General features: G+C 39.8%; 2 protein-coding genes across 2 annotated transcripts in view; both read left to right on the forward strand.

Annotated features, from left to right (window-relative positions):
• The window catches only part of LOC139578125 (unconventional myosin-IXAb-like), a 270,429-nt gene extending 264,341 nt beyond the window's left edge, over positions 1–6,088 (forward strand). Inside the window, exons 42-43 of the mRNA XM_071405369.1 lie at positions 1,103–1,245; positions 1,605–6,088. Coding sequence (XP_071261470.1) covers positions 1,103–1,245; positions 1,605–1,954 — 493 coding nt within the window. The 3' untranslated portion in view covers positions 1,955–6,088. The remainder of the gene's footprint in view (positions 1–1,102; positions 1,246–1,604) is intronic.
• Positions 6,089–13,462: 7,374 nt separating this feature from the next.
• Positions 13,463–21,615, forward strand: LOC139578123 (protein PML-like). Its single transcript, XM_071405367.1, has 3 exons — positions 13,463–13,760; positions 13,937–13,997; positions 20,743–21,615. Exons 1-3 carry the CDS (start codon positions 13,746–13,748, stop codon positions 21,306–21,308), a joined length of 642 nt encoding a protein of 213 aa, XP_071261468.1. The 5' UTR covers positions 13,463–13,745; the 3' UTR covers positions 21,309–21,615.
• The last annotated feature ends 3,044 nt before the right edge of the window (positions 21,616–24,659 follow it).

The following is a 24,659-nucleotide window of genomic DNA, read 5'->3' on the forward strand; positions in this document are numbered from 1 at the left end:
AAGCTATTGATTAAAGAAAAAAATAAGCAAACACGTTTGATGTTCGCCAAAAGGCATGTGGGAGACTCCCCAAACATATGCAAGAAGGTACTCTGGTCAGACTAAAATTGAGCTTTTTGGCCATCAAGGAAAATGCTATGTCTGGCGAAAACCCAGCACCTCTCATCACCCCGAGAACACCATCCCCACAGTGAAGCACGGTGGTGGCAGCATCATGCTGTGGGAATGTTTTTCATCGGCAGGGACTGGGAAAGTGGTCAGAATTGAAAGAATGATGGATGGTGCTAAATACAGGGAAATTCTTGAGGGAAACCTGTTTGTCTTCCAGAGATTTAAGCTGGGACGGAGGTTCACCTTCCAGCAGGACAACGCAAAGCATACTGCTAAAGCAACACTCGAGTGGTTTAAGGGGAAACATTTAAATGTCTTGGAATGGCCTAGTCAAAGCCCGGACCTCAATCCAATTGAGAATCTGTGGTATGACTTAAAGATTGCTGTACACCAGCAGAACCCATCCAACTTGAAGGAGCTGGAGCAGTTTTGCCTTGAAGAAAGGGCAAAAATCCCAGTGGCTAGATGTGCCAAGCTTATAGAGACATACCCCAAGAGACTTGCAGTTGTAATTGCTGCATAAAGTGGCTCTACAAGGTATTGACTTTGGGGGGGTGAATAATTATGCACGCTCAAGTTTTTTGTTTTTTGTCTTAATTCTTGTTTGTTTCACAAGAAAAAATATTTTATATCTTCAAAGTGGTAGGCATGTTGTGTAAATCAAATGATACAAACCCCTCAAAAATCTATTTTAATTCCAGGTTGTGAGGCAACAAAATAGGAAAAATGCCAAGGGGGGTGAATACTTTCGCACGCCACTGTATATGTCATTTAGCAGATGGTAATATATACAATTTAGCAGATGGTTTTATCCAAAGCGTCTTACAGTCATGTGTACATACATTTTACATACGTGTGTGTGTGTGTGTGTGTGTGTGTGTGTGTGTGTGTGTGTGTGTGTGTGTGTGTGTGTGTGTGTGTGTGTGTGTGTGTGTGTGTGTGTGTGTGTGTGTGTGTGTGTGTGTGTGTGTGTGTGTGTGTGTGTGTGTAGGGAGGAGTTAACGTACGAGATGTTGATCTTGGAATCGCGGGCGTCTGATGACGAGACTTTAGAGTCAGAAGCCTCGACAGGAACAGCAGACAGTTCTGAGAAACTCTACATGGACCCTGAAGGAGCCGCCTCCAACCCCTCTGGTGAGACTGGAGTGTGTGTGTGTGGTAAACACTTTGCTCTACCATGTAGGAAAGTAAAAGTGGATACATAGTCAATTCTACAACTGAATGGGGGGGGGGGGGGGGGGGGCAGTTGTTGTTGGGCGTTAAGTGCCCTGCAAGACGACACTTTTTTTAACGCTCCTACCCGCCAGGCTACCTGCCACCCATGTACACTATATATACAAAAGTATGTGGACATACTTTTAGTCATGAAGTGTATGTAGTATGTAACATGTATGTATATATGTAACAAAAAAAGCTATTTTTGTCCTTGGGGGGGGGGGGGGGGGGTGGATGGGTTAAACAAAATATTTTAAAAACCCTAACCCTTTCAACAGGCACCTATCACTCCCGGAAGTCTGAAGCCAAGAGCCGCCGCTGCCTCCGGAGACAACCCGACTCGGTCGACTCCACCGCCTCCTCCTCCATTATACATCAATCCCCCAACTACCGCTTCCGCTCCTCCTCCTCCGGACCCCTACTCTCCTCCGGCTCCTTGGGCCTAGGAGCCCCCTTAGTGGAGTCCGAGGGGGACCCGAGTGGCACTGTGGGGGTGAAGAGTCGCCACCGGCTCAGGCTGAGTAGGAGCTCGCCGCGCGAGGCCCCTGAGGGCCACAGGAGGGAGTCAGACTTCAGCTCACTGCCCCAACAGCTGGTTCTGTATGGCAGTAACGAGTTTATGGTATGAGGGAGAGTTGCGGTGGAGACAAGACATCCGAACCGCCATCCATCCCCCATACCAATAGTGTGTATGTGGGGAAGGAAGGAGGGAGGGAGGGAGGAAGTGAAACAGGGCTGGAATGGGTCATGTGGGCATCCATCGCTCACTGCTGTCCTTCCCTCTGCCCACCTCTATCCTCCTTCTCTGTGCCAGGAGGAAAGCCGCCGTCCCATGATGCAGTTGGGCGCCGTCCTCTCGGCGGGAGAAGTGAAAGTGAAAGGTGATGGAGAAACAAAAAGAGAGATGGAATGACGAATGGATGAAAGAACTAGGAGGCTGTAATGGAATAAAACAGTGACTGAACGCCAGAAAGCGAGTGAGTGAGCAAAGGATGAGGGTGGCCGCCTTGACTCACCTGACCTTTGACCTCCAAGCCCCTTGACCCCTGCTGGAGCCTCGGGGGGCACAGGGGGGCTGGAGATAAGAAAAGAGAGAAGCAAGTAGACAGCGCCTTCTTTTGAACGCAGGTCTACGGTGGCTTGAGCCAGAGTCACTGACTGAGAGGACTATCGGCCATTTTGATTCGAGCCACTCAGCTACTCTCCGGCCATTTTGTTTCGAGCCACTCAGCTACTCTCCGGCCATTTTGATTCGAGCCACTCAGCTACTCTCCGGCCATTTTGTTTCGAGCCACTCAGCTACTCTCCGGCCATTTTGTTTCGAGCCACTCAGCTACTCTCCGGCCATTTTGATACGAGCCATTCAGCTACTTTCGCGTCCGCTTTCACGTTTACACAATACAACCTGTCCGTGAGGCCGCATGCTCCTTCATGACACTTGTTTCCTATGCCAGTTAAAGAGACTATGGCAATGATGTGTTATAAATATGTATTATGTGACCTAATTATTATGTTATTAAAAATATATAAATGGAAGGAACTCCAGTGCTGGGTTCGTTCAATGTTTATAATAACCATCTCTTATCTGGAGTCTTTTGCAAAGGGAAGTGTATGAGATTCTGGTTATGGTTTTGTTTGTTATGTGTTTGTGTTTTGTTGATTTTCAACACTGCAAAATGTTTTAAAGCGTTTTCTGTCGCATACCCTAATGAATTCGACCCAGTATTCAGTTAGTGCCACTTCTTCTCTTGTGAAAAAATACAATTCAACAGCAAGAGGCTGACGTCAGTCCATTCAGACACATAGGTCCCGACCATCACACCACTGTTGCCATTGGGGTTGATACGGCGACTGTGGTGTTCAATGTTTATCAGATATAATGTAATGTAATGCCTTTTCCATCATTGGTCTGTGTTCCCCCACAATCCTACGTTGATGTTACGTTGATCCTACATTTGTTCTGGAACATCTGTGTTCAGAGTAACCAACTTTTTTTTTTTTTTTTTGGGGGGGGGGGGGGGGGGTTGTGCATTACTATTGTTGTTGTTATAGTTACCGTTGACGCTATTGTCATCTTAGAAGAAATCCTATCTGTACCAAAAGGTGGTGTGTGTGTGTGTGTGTGTGTGTGTGTGTGTGTGTGTGTGTGTGTGTGTGTGTGTGTGTGTGTGTGTGTGTGTGTGTGTGTGTGTGTGTGTGTGTGTGTGTGTGTGTGTGGTTCTCACACACACACAGTCCTCTGACATGTACAGTTCATTCGGAAAGTATTCAGACCCTTTGACTTTTTCCACAATTTTTTTTTACGTTACAGCCTTATTCTAAAATGGATTAAATAAATAAATAAAAACTCATCAATCTACATACAATAACCCCATAATTACGAAAAGCAGGTTTTTAGACATGTTTGCTAATAAAAAATATATAATAATATAGAAATATATATACGTAAGTATTCAGACCCTTTGCTATGAGACTCGAAATTAAGACCAGGTGCATTGATCATCCTTGAGATGTATCTAAAACTTGATTGGAGTCTGTCTACCTGTGGTAAATTCAATTGATTGGACATGATTTGGAAAGGCACACACCTGTCTATATAAGGTCCCACAGTTGACAGTGCATGTCAGAGCAGAAACCAAGCCATGAGGTCAAAGGAATTGTCCCCAGGGCTCCAATACAAGATTGTGTCGAGGCACAGGTCTGGGGAAGGGTACTAAAAAATGTCTGCAGCATTGAATGTCCCCAAGAATGTCACCCATCATTCTTAAATGGAAGAAGTTTGGAACCACCAAGACTCTTCCTAAAGCTTGCCGCCCAGACAAATTGAGAAATTGGGGTAGAAGGGCCTTGGTCAGGGAGGTGACCAAGAACCCGATGGTCACTCTGACAGAGCTCCAGAGTTGCTCTGTGGAGATAGGAGAACCTTCCAGAAGGACAACCATCTCTGCAGCACTCTACCAATCAGGCCTTTATTGTAGAGTGGCCAGATGGAAGCCACTCCTCAGTAAAAGACACATGACAGCCCGCTTGAAGTTTGCCAAAAGGCACCTAAAGGACTCTCAGACCATGAGAAACAAGATTCTCTGGTCTGATGAAACCAAGATTGAACTCTTTGGCCTGAATGCCAAGCGTCACATCTGGAGGAAACCTGGCACCATCCCTACGGTGAAGTATGGTGGTGGCAGCATCATGCTGTGGGGATGGTTTTTTAGCGGCAGGGACTGGGAGACTAGTCAGGATCGAGGGAAAGATGAAAGTCCAGCTAGAGCCTGGACTTGAACCCAATAGAACATCTCTAGAGAGACCTGTGCAGCGACGCTCCCCATCCAACCTGACAGAGCTTAAGAGGATCTGCAGAGAAGAATGGAGGAACTCCCCAAATACAAGTGTGCCAAGCTTGTATTGTCCTACCCAAGAAGACTTGAGGCTGTAATCGCTGCCAATGGTGCTTCAACAAAGTACTGAGTAAAGGGTCTGAATATTTAAATGTGATTTTTCCGTTGTTTATTCTGTTTACATTTGCAAAATTGTCTTAAAACATGTTTTTGCTTTGTCATTATGAGGTATTGTATGTAGATTAATGAGGGGAAAAAACAATTTAATCCATTTTAGAATAAGGCTGTAACGTAACAAAATGTGGAAAAAGTCAAGGGGTCTGAATACTTTCCGAATGCACTCTGTGTGCCGTACATCCTTTGTGCCAAATCCTTCACCTCTGACTCTTCCTTCCTAGGTGTTTACATTGGTTCAAACATGAGTGAACCTTTCCATACATTTACTCTGAGCTCAATGTGTATTTAAACACCTCACATAGAAAAGGCCATCAGTTTCAACCGTCCAGTGTGATTAAACAGACAGACGACTATCTCTGGTACTTCTATACTCTCTCTGTCACTCTCTATACCGTGCAATATCCTGTGTGTCTTATAGAGAGTCTGTCTGTCTGTCTCTTCTCACCAATGCTTACGCTGGGGTTAAATTAGTCTTCTAATATCTTACCGTTACTGTACTTGCCATCCCATGCTTTACAACAAGCACGTATTTGAGACAACACAATCACGGTCTTGTCATGGGCAAGGGATAGGACTTGATTGCAGATTAGTCATCATAATGAATAGGGAATGTGTGGTTGCCTATGTGTTTGTCACAAGCTTGCCTCTTCTTAAACTGTACCATCCGAATTTCCCACTCTGTCCAAAACAGGTAGACGGGACTTGCTGCTTGTGGTCTACTATTAGGGTGGAGCGACGGAAATTCCACATCATAGTGGTATTTTTAGGGAGCGGGCACCTCAACCAGTCACAACCAGTCACAACTAAACCGGAGTCATATGCATTAGGCATCAAACTGAAGAAAACATCCTGAAACAAACAGGGACTACCTGATCTGACTACCAACTGCTTGTTTTTGTTTCTACGTTGAAAAGCATTTTGCTACGGTGTGCCCTAATGAATACCACCCTGGTTGTCAGAAACAGCACTCGGGAAGTTTAGTTTGAGACAGGTGCACTGTGGGAGAAAAATAACTATTCCTACTGGTCAACAACAACAACAAGCTAAAGTAAGATGGTATTTCTACACCCTATAAGACATTGGCCAATGGTGTCCTGCTAAAGTGAATGTACCTATCACTGGAAGGCAGTTCTCTGCTTTTTTGTTGTTGTTGTCTTGTGTTCTTTTTATATACAGTATGTATGTTGTATTTATGATCATGCTTATGAGTGTACATTGTGTAAATGCCTGTTATAAAAAATGATATATTATCCTGTGTATGACTCCTTATATAATATGAATTATGTTCAGTTGTTTTTACAGGGCGTTGTTTTTTGTGTGCTCTACTCTGGACACATTTGTGTATATAAGGGGCAGTTATTATAACATTTATTCATCATTTTCAAGATACAAAAACAGTACCAGTCAAAAGTTTGGACACACCTGCTCATTCAAGGGTTTTTCTTAATTTTTTTTACTATTTTCTACATTTGTAGAATAATAGTGAAGACATCAAAACTAGGAAATAACACATATGGAATCATGTAGTAATCAAACATGTGTTCAAATCAATATATATTTACATTTTGAGATTCTTCAAAATATTCACCCTTTGCCTTGATGACAGCTTTGCATACGCTTGGCATTCTCTCAACCAGCTTCATCTGGAATGCTTTTCCAACAGTTTTGAAGGAGTTCCCACATATGCTGAGCACTTGTTGGCTGCTTTTCCTTCACTCTGCGAGCCAATTCATCCCAAATGATCTCAATTGGGTTGAGGTCAGGTGATTGTGGAGGCCAAGTCATCTGATGCAGCACTCCTTCACTCTCCTTGGTCAAATAGCCCTTACACAGCTTGGAGGTGTGTTTTGGGTCATTGACCTGTTGAAAAACAAATGATAGTTCCACTAAGCGCAAACCAGATGGGATGGCATATCTCTGCAGAATGCTGTGGTAGCCATGCTGGTTAAGTGTGCCTTGAATTCTAAATAAATCACTGACAGTGTCACCAGCAAAGCACCATCACATCTCTTCCTCCATGCTTCACGTCGGGAACTACACATGCAGAGATCATCCGTTTACCCACTCTGCGTCTCACAAAGACACGGCGGTTGGAACCAAAAATCTCAAATTTGGACAGATTTCCACCGGTCTAATGTCCATCGTGTTCCTTGACCCAAGCAAGTCTCTTCTTATTGTTGTTCTTTAGTAGTGGTTTCTTTGCATCAATTCGACCATGAAGGCCTGATTCACGCGTCTCCTCTGAACAGTTGATGTTGAGATGTGTCTCTTACTTGAACTCTGTGAAGCATTTATTTGGGCTGCAATATGAGGTGCAGTTAACTCTAATGAACTTATCCTCTGCAGCAGAGGTAACTCTGGGTCTTCCTTTCCTGTGGCGGTCCTCATGAGAGCCAGTTTCATCATAGCGCTTGATGGTTTTTGCAACTGCACTTGAAGAAACGTTAAAAGTTCTAGAAATGTTCATGATTGACTGACCTTCATGTCTTAAAGTAATGATGGACTGTCGTTTCTCTTTGCTTAATTGAGCTGTTCTTGCCATAATATGGACTTGGTATTTTACCAAATAGGGCTATATTCAGTATACCACCCCTACCTTGTCACAACACAACTGATTGGCTCAAACGCATTAAGAAGGAAAGGAATTCCACAAATGAACTTAACAAGGCACACCTTCTTAATTGAAATGCATTCCAGGTGACTACCTCATGAAGCTTGTTGACAGAATGCCAAGAGTGTACAAAGCTGTCATCAAGGCAAAGGGTGGCTACTTTGAAGAATCTCAAATATAAAATATATTTTGATTTGCTTAACACTTTTTTGGTTACTACAGGATTCCATATGTGTTATTTCATAGTTTTGATGTCTTCACTATTATTCTACAATGTAGAAAATAGTCCAAATAAAGAAAAACCCTTGAATGAGTAGGTTTGTCCAACATTTTGACTGGTACTATATATGTCTATGATTGTTAAAACAAAAATCATAGGCTTATTAAAGAAAGCCAAACTGTTGTCCTGCAAAAATTATTTAGTTACATTTTCCAAGTCACTCAATTATTAAAATCGCAGTAATATGGTTGAATATATTGGACAAGTATTATGATTCCTTGTCATATGAAAACCTATAATTTGGATATAGGCTACTGTGCTTTCTATGTATGCTAAAACATGCGTCACGAGCAGTGGCGATTTTAGCTTGTAAATCTTGGTGGGGCAAACTCCCCAAGATGCATACCAGTGAAGACACTACACAACAACACAACACTAAACAATACATGAATTGCACTATAACGGTGACAAGCGGTGCCCACAAACTGTTAGAGTCTACATAAACCTGTCCCAACAGCAGAGCTTTCTTTTCAGCACCATGGAGTGAATCCTTACCACCGCTACACCTGTCTATCAGCAGAGCCTTGTCTGGCAGCAAAACAATGAATTCAGCCTTGTTTACTGCCTTTTAAAAAACATAGCTGATATGGCGGACTTGCTTAAACAAATGTGGTTTCTACTGACAATTGAGATGTACAAACTATGGCATAAGGGAACAATGAGCGGATAAGAGGCATTCCGTAACTTCGATTAAGACATTAATGAGCAAGCGACGACGGACGTAGTCAATATAACTCTGTTCAGCACTTTTGAATTGTACAGCGACAGAATGCAGAACATAGGCTGCTCTTACAGTATTTCCCCTGTACACCAAGTCAGAACCATAGGATAAATAAAGGGGGCATATAAGCAGACAATGACACCTCTTACAATATTAGATGATGACATTTCTCAAAATACAGTTTATAGGCTCCACGTGCAGCACAACCGAGTCAGAACAGTAACGTTAAGTGAAATTAAGAGGTGAAAATAGACCAAATTATTAGGGTGAGGCACATGGGCTACTAACAGCTTACTACACAACATACACTTTCGTAGCTACAGTATACATATCTCCCTTGCATAATACATAATTTATGCAGCAGCATACAATACATTTTTGGACTCTTTGGCTTGTGATGTGCTCACTTAAACATCAAATCAAATTGTATTTGTCACATGCGCCGAATACAACAGGTGTAGGTAGACCTTACAGTGAAATGCCTACTTACAAGCCCTTAACCAACAATGCAGTTTTAAGAAAATACATTTTAAAAAGTAAGAGATAAGAATAACAAATAATTGAAGAGCAGCAGTAAATAACAATAGCGGGGCTATATACAGGGGTACCGATAGAGTCAATGTGCGGGGGCTCCGGTGTCGAGGTTATTGAGGTAATATGTACATGTAGGTAGAGTTATTAAAGTAATAATGCATTGATAATAACAGAGAGTAGCAGCAGCGTAGAAGAGGGGGGGGGGGGGCAGTGCAAATAGTCTGGGTGACCATTTGATTAGCTGTTCAGGAGTCTTATGGCTTGGGGGTAGAAGCTGTTTAGAAGCCTCTTGGACCTAGACTTGGCTCTCCGGTACCGCTTGCTGTGCGGTACTGTAGCAGAGAGAACAGTCTATGACTAGGGTGGCTGGAGTCTGTCAATTTTTAGGGCCTTCCTCTGACACCGCCTGGTATAGAGGTCCTGGATGGCAGGAAGCTTGGCCCTGGTGATGTACTGGGAACACCTATGTGAGAACAAACTAACATGGTCCAAGCACACCAAAACAGTCGTGAAGCGTTCACGACAAAACCCATTCCCCCTTGATGGTGCAGCTGTAAAACCTTTTGAGGATCTGAGGACCCATTGCAAATCTTTTCAGTCTCCTGAGGGGGAATGGGTTTTGTCGTGAACGCTTCACGACTGTTTTGGTGTGCTTGGACCATGTTAGTTTGTTGGTAATGTGGACGCTAAGGTACTTGAAGCTCTCAACCTGCTCCACTACAGCCCGTCGATGAGAATGCGGCCGTGCTCGGTCCTCCTTTTCCTGTAGTCCACAATCATCTTTGTCTTGATCACGTTGAGGGAGAGGTTGTTGTCCTTGCACCACACTGTCAGGTTTCTGACCTCCTCCCTATAGGCTGTCTCATTGTTGTCGGTGATCAGACATACCACCGTTGTGTCATCAGCAAACTGAATGCTGGTGTTGGAGTCGTGAATGGCCGTGCAATCATGAGTGAACAGGGAGTACAGGAGGGGACTGAGCAAGCGCCCCTGAGGGGCCCCCATTTTGAGGATCAGCGTGGCTGATGTGTTGTTACCTACCCTTACCACCTGGGGGCGGCCCATCAGGAAGTCCAGGATCCAGTTGCAGAGGGAGGTGTTTAGTCCCAGGGTCCTTCGCTTAGTCATGAGCTTTGATGGCACTATGGTGTTGTACACTGAGCTGTAGTCAATGAATAGCATTCTCACATAGGTGTTCCTTTTGTCCAGGTGTGAAAGGGCAGTGTGGAGTGCAATAGAGATTGCATCATCTGTGGATCTGTTGGTGCGGTATGCAAATTGGAGTGGGTCTAGAGTTTCTGGGATAATGGTGTTGATGTGAGCCATGACCAGCCTTTCAAAGCATTTCATGGCTACAGATGTGAGGGCTACGGGTCCGTAGTCATTTAGGCAGGTTACCTTAGTGTTCTTGGGCAAAGGGACTATGGTGGTCTGCTTGAAACATGTTGGTATTACAGACTCAGACAGGGAGAGGTTGAAAATGTCAGTGAAGCCAGTTGGTCAGCGCATGCTCGGAGTACACGTCCTGGTATTCTGTCTGCCCATGCAGCCTTATGAATGTTGACCTGTGAGCACACAGTCGTCCGGACCAGTTGATGCTCTCATGCATGTTTCAGTGTTACTTGCCTCAATGTGAGCATAGAAGTTATTTAGCTCGTCTGGTAGGGTCGTGTCACTGGGCAGCTCTCGGCTGTGCTTCCCTTTGTAGTCTGTAATAGTTTGCAAGCCCTGCCACATCTGACGAGTGGTGGAGCCGATGTTGTGCAATTCAATCTTCGTCCTGTATTGACGCTTTTCCTGTTTGATGGTTCATCAGAGAGCATAGCGGGATTTCTTATAAGCTTCCTGGGTTAGAGTCCCACTCCTTGAATGCGGCAGCTCTATCCTTTAGCTCAGTGCGAATGTTGCCTGTAATCCAAGGCTTCTGGTTGGGGTATGTACGGTCACTGTGGGGACGACGTCATCAATGCACTTATTGATGAAGCCAGACTGATGTGGTGTACTCCTCAATGCCATCGGAAGAATCCTGGAACATATTCCAGTCTGTGCTAGCAAAAGAGTCCTGTAGTTTACCATCTGCTTCATCTGACCACTTTTTTAAAGACTGAGTCACTGGTGCTTCCTGCTTTAATTTTTGCTTGTAAGCAGGAATCAGGAGGATAGAATTATGGTCAGATTTGCCAAATGGAGGTCGAGGGAGAGCTTTGTACACGTCTCTGTGTGTGGAGTCAAGGTGGTCTAGATTTTTTTCCCCTCTGGTTGCACATTTAACATGCTGATAGAAATTAGGTAAAACTGATTTAAGTTTCACTGTATTAAAGTCCCCGGCCACTACGAGCGCCACCTCTGGATGAGCGTTTTCCTGTTTGCTTATGGCAGAATACAGCTCATTGAGTGCTGTTTTAGTGCCAGCATCGGTCTGTGGTGGTATGTACATTTACATTTACATTTAAGTCATTTAGCAGACGCTCTTATCCAGAGCGACTTACAAATTGGTGCATTCACCTTATGACATCCAGTGGAACAGCCACTTTACAATCGTGCATCTAAATCTTTTAAGGGGGGGGGGGGGGGTGAGAAGGATTACTGTAGACAGCAGTAATCCTAGACAGCTATGAAAAATACAGATGAAAAATACAGATGAAAACTCTCTTGGTAGATAGTGTGGTCTACAGCTTATCATGAGATACATACCTCATGCGAGCAAAACCTTAAGACTTCCTTAGATATCGTGCACCAGCTGTTGTTTACATATATGCAAAGGTCCCTGCCCCGTGTCTTATCAGAGGCTGCTGTTCTATCCTGCCGATAGTGTATAACCCGCCAGTATGTTCTTAATATCTTCTTTCAGCCACGACTCGGTGAAACAGTTTTTAATGTCTCGTTGGTAGGATATACGTGCTTTCAGTTCGTCCCATTATTTTCCAGCGATTGAACGTTAGCTAGCGAGACAGAAGGTAAAGGCAGATTAGCCACTTGTCGCCTGATCCTCACAAGGCACCCTGATCTTTTTCCACTAAATCTCAGTTTCCTTTTTCGACTAATGCCGGGGATCTGGGACTGGTAGGGGAGCTGTAATATCTCCCTCCCGTCCGACTCATTGAAGAAAAACTCTTTGTCTAATATGAGGTGATTAATCGCAGTTCTGATGTCCAGAAGCTCTTTTCGGTCATAAGAGACAGTAGCAGCAACATTATGTACAAAACAAGTTACGAACAACACAAAAAATCGAACAAAATAGCATGGTTGGTTAAGAGCCGATAAGGTGGCAGCCATCCCCTCCGGCGCCATCATTGACACTTCTGATGACGTATCATGACGTCTGACGAGTATACACTTGCAGGGCAAGGGACGAGTGAGGAAGGAATGATTTTTAAATGGACCACCCTTGGCCGGAAATTCGTCACTCGCTTATCCCACGATGATTGTGTTTCCAGCCGACGGTAGCTTGTGGGTGCTTTATATGCGCTACAGTCTACTATGAGTACATGTCTACTTATATTAAATATATAATTATGAATATACATCTACTGTATGACAGCTAGCAAATTAACTAACTAACGTTAGGCTGCCTAGCCGGAACTTCTGAAGAAGGAAAATGTTTTATTTTTTACAATTTCCAAAAGATAACCAAACAAAAACATATTTAATTTTTACGTAGTAGCAACATTTCTAACTTATTTGCATTCGTTTTTACTTCCACTTATATGTTGACTTCTCCATTGATGTTGTTTTTAAGTTTTCGCTGACTTTTCTTAGCGGATGTACAATCGTCGCGAATTTAGTTATGTGGAGTTTCAGGCCCCGGAGTGAACATAATTGTACAGTCGCAAAGCCAACTAAAAACGAGGGCTGAAGGGCTGTAAACTTCCCTTGTTTTGCTAATTATTTGGACCACCCTCCAACATGGTGACGGGGATTTCCCCAAGGGCATAAGGCGAGGGTAAGTGGACGAGGGTGTGTCTTTTAAGTGTTTGGACAGCACACTATAGCAGGACCCAAGGGCTGAAATTCTAGATGTCTGCCCTTACTAAGGACATACAATTCGTGGTGACATAGTGTCCCCATGAGTGACAGAACACCGAGCCAATCACAGCGCAATGCTCCTATTTTTTTCTGGCTCGCCCAACAGAAAGCACTGATCTAGGCTGAAACACCTGCATTTTGGAGCTGCCTTACTCAAGAAAATAAAAAAAGAGACCATGTATGTATGCGGCTTTATTAACTCAATGATATATTTGACATTGTTTGCAAACTGATATGTGACAAGTATTAATGCCAAAATAACATGCAAAACAGGCAACCCCCCCCCCCCCCCTCAAAAATACAAAAACGACCCAGAATGACGCGTCTGATCACGAGTCATTACAGCCGAAAGAATGAAACCACGCGAACGGTGTGTGGAATATTCTACAGTTCTTCGTTGTGTTGACGAAATCCTTCTGAAAGTAGTCATCTGACTGCAGTTGTTATTCTTCACTTCCCTCTAGCCCTTTTCTATACCAATGTCACGATGATTCATTAACGACACGAATGTCTTTTCAATTGTTTAATGTTGAGTAAGCATTGCCTGAAACGAAAGCAACTTTATATAAGTATCGATTCGCTCTTACCACCTGCCTATCCCTTGTGGCCGATCCCTTATGACCACCTGAATAAACTATTATTTACGAGTCACTATAATATAAAAGGGTACTTCATTCGACGGCAGACAGGATGATTTGAGAGACTATTTAGGATTTTGACAGCCTCGACGTCGTTATGCAGTCCTCTTTGGTAAGATCATGTTCCATTGATCAGTTGTTTATTTTATATCATTGACAAACGGTTGTTTTAAAAAACGGTTTCGGAGAGTATTGCTATTATTTCAATCACTGAAAGTCAAGTCATAATGAAGATATCATACATTGATTAATGGTACCGATTTTACTGACTGTACTTTGCTTATCCAGGGTATGGGAGCAGTGTCTGGTGATACCGTAGTATTCTTTGATTTGGAGACTACCGGATTAGGTATTGTACAAAATATATACCTTTGTTTTTAATATTGTTAGGTTGATAGAGTTCTTTACTGTTTTATGTTAAAAGCCTCTATAATAAAAATGGATGTAGTAGACTTACAGTAGTCTGAGGGGAACAACCACGGGTTGGAAAAGTACCCAATTGTCATACTTGAGTAAAAGTAAAGATACTTTAATAATCCATGATTAAAATTAAAGTCGCCCAGTAAAATACTACTTGAGTAAAAGTCTTTGAAGTATTTGAGTTTTAAATATAGTATACTTAAGTATCAAAAGTAAATGTAATTGCTAAATGTATAGTTAAGTATCAAAAGTAAAAGTATAAATAATTAAAAATTCCTTCAGCAAACCAGACGGCACAATTTCCGTGATTATTTTTATTTTTTTTACGTATAGCCAGGGACACACTCCAACACTCAGACATAATTTACAAATAAATAATTTGTGTTTAGTGAGTCGGTCAGATCAGAGGCAGTAGAGATGACCAGGGAATGGGATGTTCTCTAGATAAGTGTGTGAATTGGACCATTTTTCAGGCCTGCTGAGTACTTTTGGGTGTCAGAGAAATTGTATGGAGTAAAAAGTACATTATTTTCTTTAGGAAGGTAGTGGAGTAAAAGTTGTAAAAAAATATATAAATAGCAAAGTAAAGTGCAGATACCCCAAAAGACAACTTAAGTAGTACTTTAACGTATTTTTATTTAAGTACTTTACACCACTGGTAATAACAGCTTTGTTGTTGTTGCATTTCCCCTTTTAGTAGTAGACTATACACACAAAGTATTGTAAATGTTAGAGCTAAGAAACCCTGTATACATTACAATTCAGGAACTTTCTTTTGACTACTTTTAAAGCAAATGTATTTACAGAATATTTGTGACAAAGATGTGCGTGGGTGTTTATAGAGAGACAATTTGATCCCTGCTTTCTCTATTAACGAAAGTGATGTGTGAAAACGAGTTCCTGATGTTGCGCAATATCTACTGGCTCACTTGATGGTCCAGGATAGCTATGTTCTCATATTTATCATCAATAAACCATATTATTTATGAGCCATTCACAATAGCAACAATCAACGTAGCCTTAACAAACCATTGGAAATAGAGCAACATGACACATGAGCCTGTGCTGGTATTATGATAAGGTATTATTATGAACTGCACACTATGGGCCCGATTCAGACTTAGAAAAGGTATGCCTTTCTATTGCACTTCTCAGTAGCTGGTATTCAGACTTATCTTATGTAGATGCGTAACGGGGTTTAAGGCGTGGTTCCCTTGCGTGCGCTGAATAAATGTAATTCAACCGCTGACAACCCTCCCACTTGCTGGCCATCAGATTTTCATGTGGAGTTTTCATTCAGTAGGGTTTATTTATCTACAGCCATCCCTTTAAATTTGGTGTACCTTTAATTAGAATTTGTATCGACAGACTCATATACTAGAATATATGGAATGGTTCTGAATATTAGGGATCGATTTTTTATTTTTTATTTGACCTTTATTTAACTAGGCAAGTCATTTAAGAACACATTCTTATTTACAATGACGGCCTACCCCGGCCAAACCCGCACGACGCTGAGCCAATTGTGCGCTGCCCTATGGGACTCCCGATCACGGCCGGTTGTGATACAGCCTGTATTAAAGGAAGCCACGTAAAGACACACATATTCTTCTTAATCTTCTTGACAGCACCAATTGGTAGATTAAAAAAAAATACTCTGATATTGTATTTAGGGTTTGGAAAGTATTCATTCAAAGTATTTACGAACAAAATATAATGGTGAATCAAAAATAGTGGTTTGATTCATCCTGAAAGTTGCCATATTCAAATGTTCCAACTCTTGAAATATTGGAAGATGAGAAAAGTGTACAATAGGGGTTGAACAGTAGTCCTATAAATCTACCCAAATAATACTAATTCCTCCCTAACCATGGAACTGTGAGGATAACGGTACTGTACAGTCGTCAGTTATAAAGTTGAGGAAACTAACACTAAAGAGACAGTTATAAATGTGAGGAAACTAACACTAAAGTGACAGTTATAAATGTGAGGAAACTAACACTAAAGTGACAGTTATAAATGTAAGTAAACTAACACTAAAGTGACAGTTATAAATGTGAAGAAACTAACACTAAAGTCACAGTTATAAATGTGAGGAAACTAACACTAAAGTGACAGTTATAAATGTGAGGAAACTAACACTAAAGTGACAGTTATAAATGTGAGGAAACTAACACTAAAGAAACAGTTATAAATGTGAGGAAACTAACACTAAAGAGACAGTTATAAATGTAAGGAAACTAACACTAAAGTGACAGTTATAAATGTAAGGAAACTAACACTAAAGTGACAGTTATAAATGTAAGGAAACTAACACTAAAGTGACAGTTATAAATGTGAGGAAACTAACACTAAAGAAACAGTTATAAATGTGAGGAAACTAACACTAAAGTGACAGTTATAAATGTAAGGAAACTAACACTAAAGTGACAGTTATAAATGTGAAGATACTAACACTAAAGTGACAGTTATAAATGTAAGGAAACTAACACTAAAGTCACAGTTATAAATGTGAGGAAACTAACACTAAAGTCACAGTTATAAATGTGAGGAAACTAACACTAAAGTGACAGTTATAAATGTGAGGAAACTAACACTAAAGTGACAGTTATAAATGTGAGGAAACTAACACTAAAGTGACAGTTATAAATGTGAGGAAACTAACACTAAAGTGACAGTTATAAATGTGAGGAAACTAACACTAAAGTGACAGTTATAAATGTGAGGAAACTAACACTAAAGTAACAGTTATAAATGTGAGGAAACTAACACTAAAGTGACAGTTATAAATGTGAGGAAACTAACACTAAAGTAACAGTTATAAATGTGAAGAAATTAACACTAAAGTGACAGTTATAAATGTGAGGAAACTATAACACTAGAGTGACAGTTATAAATGTGAAGAAACTAACACTAAAGTGACAGTTATAAATGTGAGGAAACTATAACACTAAAGAGTGAGTTATAAATGTGAAGAAACTAACACTAAAGTAACAGTTATAAATGTGAAGAAACTAACACTAAAGTGACAGTTATAAATGTGAGGAAACTAACACTAAAGAGTGAGTTATAAATGTGAAGAAACTAACACTAAAGTAACAGTTATAAATGTGAAGAAACTAACACTAAAGTGACAGTTATAAATGTAAGGAAACGAACACTAAAGTGACAGTTATAAATGTGAAGAAACTAACACTAAAGTGACAGTTATAAATGTGAAGAAACTAACACTAAAGAAACAGTTATAAATGTGAGGAAACTATAACACTAGAGTGACAGTTATAAATGTAAGGAAACTAACACTAAAGTAACAGTTATAAATGTGAAGAAACTAACACTAAAGTGACAGTTATAAATGTGAGGAAACTATAACACTAGAGTGACAGTTATAAATGTGAAGAAACTAACACTAAAGTGACAGTTATAAATGTGAGGAAACTATAACACTAAAGAGTGAGTTATAAATGTGAAGAAACTAACACTAAAGTAACAGTTATAAATGTGAAGAAACTAACACTAAAGTGACAGTTATAAATGTGAGGAAACTAACACTAAAGAGTGAGTTATAAATGTGAAGAAACTAACACTAAAGTAACAGTTATAAATGTGAAGAAACTAACACTAAAGTGACAGTTATAAATGTAAGGAAACGAACACTAAAGTGACAGTTATAAATGTGAAGAAACTAACACTAAAGTAACAGTTATAAATGTGAAGAAACTAACACTAAAGTGACAGTTATAAATGTAAGGAAACGAACACTAAAGTGACAGTTATAAAGTTGAGGAAACTAACACTAAAGTGACAGTTATAAAGTTGAGGAAACTAACACTAAAGTGACATTTATAAATGTGAGGAAACTAACACTAAAGAGACAGTTATAAATGTGAAGAAACTAACACTAAAGAGACAGTTATAAATGTGAAGAAACTAACACTAAAGAGACAGTTATAAATGTGAAGAAACTAACACTAAAGTGACAGTTATAAAGTTGAGGAAACTAACACTAAAGTGACATTTATAAATGTGAGGAAACTAACACTAAAGAGACAGTTATAAATGTGAAGAAACTAACACTAAAGAGACAGTTATAAATGTGAAGAAACTAACACTAAAGGCACAGTTATAAATGTATGGATCTAACACTAAAGTGACAGTTATAAATGTGAGGAAACTAACACTAAAGAGACAGTTATAAATGTGAAGAAACTAACACTAAAGAGACAGTTATAAATGTGAAGAAACTAACACTAAAGAGACAGTTATAAATGTATGGATCTAACACTAAAGTGACAGTTATAAATGTGAGGAAACTAACACTAAAGAGACAGTTATAAATGTGAGGAAACTAACACTAAAGAGACAGTTATAAACGTGAAGAAACTAACACTAAAGAGACAGTTATAAATGTGAGGAAACTAACACTAAAGAGACAGTTATAAACGTGAAGAAACTAACACTAAAGAGACAGTTATAAATGTAAGGAAACTAACACTAAAGTGACAGTTATAAATGTAAGGAAACTAACACTAAAGAGACAGTTATAAACGTGAAGAAACTAACACTAAAGAGACAGTTATAAACGTGAAGAAACTAACACTAAAAAGACAGTTATAAACGTGAAGAAACTAACACTAAAGAGACAGTTATAAACGTGAGGAAACTAACACTAAAGTGACAGTTATAAATGTGAAGAAACTAACACTAAAGAGACAGTTATAAATGTGAGGAAACTAACAGTAAAGTTACAGTTATAAATGTGAAGAAACTAACACTAAAGAGACAGTTATAAATGTGAAGAAACTAACACTAAAGGCACAGTTATAAATGTATGGATCTAACACTAAAGTGACAGTTATAAATGTGAGGAAACTAACACTAAAGAGACAGTTATAAATGTGAAGAAACTAACACTAAAGAGACAGTTATAAATGTGAGGAAACTAACACTAAAGTGACAGTTATAAATGTAAGGAAACTAACACTAAAGAGACAGTTATAAACGTGAAGAAACTAACACTAAAGAGACAGTTATAAATGTGAGGAAACTAACACTAAAGTGACAGTTATAAATGTGAGGAAACTAACACTAAAGAGACAGTTATAAATGTGAAAAAACTAACACTAAAGAGACAGTTATAAATGTGAAGAAACTAACACTAAAGTGACAGTTATAAATGTGAGGAAACTAACACTAAAGAGACAGTTATAAATGTGAGGAAACTAACACTAAAGTGACAGTTATAAATGTACTGTATGTATAATGGCTAATATTTAGCATGATACAAATTGGGGAAAAAATACTGTGAAAAGTCCAGACAATTATACTGAACCAAAATATAAATGCAACATGTAAAGTGTTGTATGGATCTGTACACAATTCCTGGAAGCTAAAAATGTCCCAGTTCTTCCATGACCTGCATACTCACCAGCATGTTTGAGATGCTCTGGATCGACGTGTACGACTGCGTGTTCCAGTTCCCGCCGTTGAAGTGGAGTGGGAGATTTGTCGGAGATTTGGAGATTTGTCGGAGATTTGGAGATTTGTCGCACTGCATGTGGCAAATGGTCACACCAAATACTGACTGGTTTTCTGATCTACGCCCCTACTTTTTTTTTAAGGTATCTGTGACCAACAGATGCATATCTGTATTCCCAGTCATGTGAAATCCATAGATTAGGGCCTAATGAATGTATTTCAATGGACCGATTTCCTTATAAACATCGTTGTGTTTATATTTTTGTTCCGTGTCAAACATTCTAGAAATCATAAAACAACTCTGTAGGTTTGGCGCTGTACTGTCATGGCTACAGAAGCCTATAGCGGGGATCTCCACATTTCATCCCTGCAAGTTATGAGGCCAGAATTTCATAAACGTCACAGTGGAAAAGGTGATATGTTGATATGCTTCTGTTTGCTGCCATATGACTGGTTTCACATTTGTCTCCACATTTGTTTCCAGCGATCATACGGCTATATTTACAATCCCCCTTATCCAAACAGCTTAATCATTTACCTAGCTCTTATCAGTAGCTCTTATCAATAGCTCTTATCAATTAGTAAATTACAGTGCATGGATAATGGTGTTATTTCTATTAGGGGGGGAAAGGAAAGTAGATGTTATTCCACTTGGAACAGACAGGTTGCTTGACTTTATTCATCGTGCGTAAAGGTGAATTATGAGGGAATCAAGTCATGGTCAGAATACGGTGTATCTGTAGGACACACCTCCTCCACCTCCTTTGATCTCCACCCCAAACGAATAGCGGGTGAATAGCATTATCTCATGCTTAAATTCAAGGTCAGAAATATGTGTAGGGAAAAAAGTGCATAAAAAGGGAATTATGTTCCACTTACCTACAATTTACCTCAGGTCAAAATTCCACCTCTATTAGAATACAGGTGCTGCATTACTCATAAATGTTTTTGACACAGAACCAAAAGGTCTTCTCCTACAGGGACAGCCGAGGCACACTTTATTGTTTTAGTTACCACCTCTGTTCATATTTCACATGTGAATCCAGCCTTGTCACAATACTGGCAAGTATTCAAACTACTAACCAATAACCCTAACCCCTCCTAACCTTAACCCAACTGTGAATAGAGTTTAACAGGGCATAAGGGTAAACGGTACTGTCCTTTAAATGTGACGGAATCTCCATCTACCTCCATAGACACATCCGTGTGTGACATCATCCAGCTGTCGGCCATCAGCGGGGAGAGGACATTCAACGTGTACTCTGTTCCTCGTTGCAACATGACGGACGAGGCCTCCAGTGTCACAGGGTTCACCGTCAGGGACCACCGGACCCTGCTCCTACACGGTGAACCGGTGGACACCATCCCCCTCAGGGAGGCCCTCACCTCCTTCATCTCTTTCCTCGGATCCTTCCACGAGCCCCTGCTGGCGGCCCACAATGCCCGGCGCTTCGACTGTCCCGTGCTGGCCAGGGCTCTGAGGAAATGCTCCCTGATGGACGAGTTCCAGGAAGTAGTGTCTGGTTTCCTAGATACTTTCAGGATTAGTAAGGAGATGTTTCCATCCACACGGACCGGGTACTCTCAGAAGTCCTTGGTGAGGGTGTTCCTCAAGAAGACGTACGAGGCTCACAACGCCTTGGAGGATGTCAAGGCCCTGCAGGAGCTCTATCAAAAATGGAGTCCCAGCCAGGAACTGGTGCGCCGTCACACCTTCCCCCTGCAACATGCCTCTAACCCATACACTAGAAGGGCTTACTGATTGAGGGAAGCATCTGTAAAAAAATATATTTATAATAATATTTTATTACACATGCAGGTTTTTTCAGTGTTTTCACACTGTATTTCCACAGTTACTTATTTCTGATCGAGGGAAGCATCTGTAAAAAAAATAAACATATAATATTTTATTACACACGCAGGTTTTTTGTGTGCCCTGGTCTTTCCTGTGCATATAGTACTTTTGTGGAGGATCTTGTCCACAGTATAAAAATAAGAAAATGTAACTGTAATATTGTCATGTACAATTTTAGCAAACAATAATCATGTGGTAGCGTGTGTAAAAAATTTTTTTTAAACATGCTTTATAAAATTGTAATATTTGAAAATGGTTATTAATTAAAGTCTGAAACAGGTTTAGGATTTTTGTTGTCTTCTTGGTTCCACTGTAAACATATATGAAGAACTATATTAACTTTTAACATGGCACACCTGTTGATTGAAATGCATTCCAGGTGACTACCTCATGAAGCTGGTTGAGAGAATGCCAAGAGTGTGCAAAGCTGTCATCAATGCAAAGGGTGGCTATTTGAAGAATCTCAAATATAAAATATATTTTGATTTGTTTAACCCTTTTTTGATTACTACATGATTCCATATGTGTTATTTCATAGTTTTGATGTCTTCACTATTATTCTACAATGTAGAAAATAGTAAAAAGTAGTGTATATAGTGTGTATATTTAGTGTATATTTTCAAAGGAAAAGCTAAGAACATTAACAACTTCGTAGTTAAGAACACTTCTTAGGGCTAGGCCCTTTTTTCTCCACTTCCTGTCTGAATGACGTTCCCAAAGTAAACTGCCTGTAGCTCAGGCCCTGAATCCAGGATATAGATACAATTGGTACCATTGGAAAGGAAACACTTTGAAGTTTGTAGAAGTGTTAAAATAATGTAGAAGAATATAACACAATAGATATAGTATGAGAAAATCCAAAGGAAAACCAACCAGAATTTTTTTTTGAGAGACCAACCTCTTAGAACTTCAAGAGAAAGGTCATATTGAAAATTAGCTCCCTGGATGCAATTCATATGGCTTCCACAGGGTGTCAGCAGTCTATGTTCAAGGTTTCAGGCTTATAACTTTAAAAATGAATAAGAAATATCAGTTTTTGCAGAAGGACACAGTCTTGGAAATTCGTGTTTGCGCGCACTATGAAGACATTACGCACCTGCTAAAATCGGTTTCCTATTGAAAAAAAATTATTTTATTTATTTCACCTTTATTTAACCAGGTAGGCAAGTTGAGAACAAGTTCTCATTTACAATTGCGACCTGGCCAAGATAAAGCAAAGCAGTTCGACACATACAACAACACAGAGTTACACATGGAGTAAAACAAACATACAGTCAATAATACAGTAGACAAATAAGTCTATATACAATGTGAGCAAATGAGGTGAGATAAGGGAGGTAAAGGGGAAAAAAGGCCATGGTGGCGAAGTAAATAGAATATAGCAAGTAAAACACTGGAATGGTAGATTTGCAGTGGAAGAATGTGCAAAGTAGAGATAGAAATAATGGGGTGCAAAGGAGCAAAATAAATAAATAAATACAGTAGGGGGAGAGCATACTTCTTTCCGTAAGAAATATTATAGTTTGATTACATTTTAGGGTATCTGAGGAGTAAATAGAAACATATTTTGACTTGTTGAAACAAAGTTTAGGGCTAGATTTTCAGATTCCTTTCTCTGCATGTTGAACAAGTGGATTACTCAAATCGATGGCGCCAACTAAACAGACTTTTTGGGATATAAAGAAGGATTTTATCTAACAAAACGACACTACATGTTATAGCTGGGAACCTTTGGATGACAAATCAGAGGAAGATTTTCAGAAAGTAAGTGAATATTTAATCGTTATTTGTGAATATGAAACCTGTGCTGGTGGAAAAATATTTTGATGTGGGGCGCCGTCCTCAAACAATCGCATGGCGTGTTTTCGCTGTAATAGCTACTGTAAATCGTATAAGTGCAGTTAGATTAACAAGAATTTAAGCGTTCAGCCGATATAAGACCTACACTTATATGTAGATAAATGTTTAAAATCCATATTATTTATGATTATTTATTTGAATTGCGGGCCCTCCAGTTTCACCGGAAGTTGTCCCTCTAACGGGACCCCTAGCCCTAAGAAGATTTATTAAGGACACTATAACAATATGGAAGAAAATGAAACGTATTCTACACTATAACAATATGGAACACTATAACAATATGGAAGAAAATGAAACGTATTCTACATGAACCAATATCACTCCCTAAAAGCACAACCTTATGGAACAATCCTAGGATAGCTTTTCAGAATTCACAGATAAATTGGTCTACATGGAAAACTATAAAGGCATAGAAACCGTAAATGACTTAGTAGCAGGAAATACATTTATTTCAATGACAGAATTAAAAAAGCAATTTTGGATTGATACATGCAATTTATGAGTTTCATATCACGGAAATTCTGTTTGAAATCGTTTGGACATCAGAGAAACCTTGAGGGAATCTTATTTGAGTCAGAAAAGGATGATCATATGATAGGTAAGATATACAAAACCTTGCAGAGAGCCTATCCAACTGACAATCTCTTAGAAACAAAGTATATACTATTGGAACCAAGACTTAAAAATAACTTATGTTGGTACAAGATGGAGGGAATGTTGAAGCATAACTAATTAAATTACAGTTAATGAAAATGCTTAATCCAGTATAAACTAATGTATCGAATTTATTATACACAAGACAAAATTCACCAATGACAATGACTCATTCCCAATGATCCATGCATTCTGGGAATGCTAATAAAGTCCAAAAGTGATGGGCGGAGCTAGAAAGTTGGCTGTATTACAATGTAAACCTACTTACATTTACATTTAAGTCATTTAGCAGACGCTCTTATCCAGAGCGACTTACAAATTGGAAAGTTCATACATATTCATCCATATTCATCCTGGTCCCCCCGTGGGGAATGAACCCACAACCCTGGCGTTGCAAGCGCCATGCTTGCAACGCCAAACACTAGAGTGACAGTTATAAATGTGAAGAAACTAACACTAAAGTGACAGTTATAAATGTGAGGAAACTATAACACTAAAGAGTGAGTTATAAATGTGAAGAAACTAACACTAAAGTAACAGTTATAAATGTGAAGAAACTAACACTAAAGTGACAGTTATAAATGTGAGGAAACTAACACTAAAGAGTGAGTTATAAATGTGAAGAAACTAACACTAAAGTAACAGTTATAAATGTGAAGAAACTAACACTAAAGTGACAGTTATAAATGTAAGGAAACGAACACTAAAGTGACAGTTATAAATGTGAAGAAACTAACACTAAAG

Source organism: Salvelinus alpinus, chromosome 6, assembly GCF_045679555.1.
Source record: "Salvelinus alpinus chromosome 6, SLU_Salpinus.1, whole genome shotgun sequence".
Taxonomy (NCBI): domain Eukaryota; kingdom Metazoa; phylum Chordata; class Actinopteri; order Salmoniformes; family Salmonidae; genus Salvelinus; species Salvelinus alpinus.

Excerpts from the sequence above, each read along its gene's own strand:
- LOC139578123 (XM_071405367.1), top strand. Across the intron at positions 13,998-20,742 it reads TTTGGAGACTACCGGATTAG|ACACATCCGTGTGTGACATC; the intron begins GTATTGTACAAA and ends CTACCTCCATAG.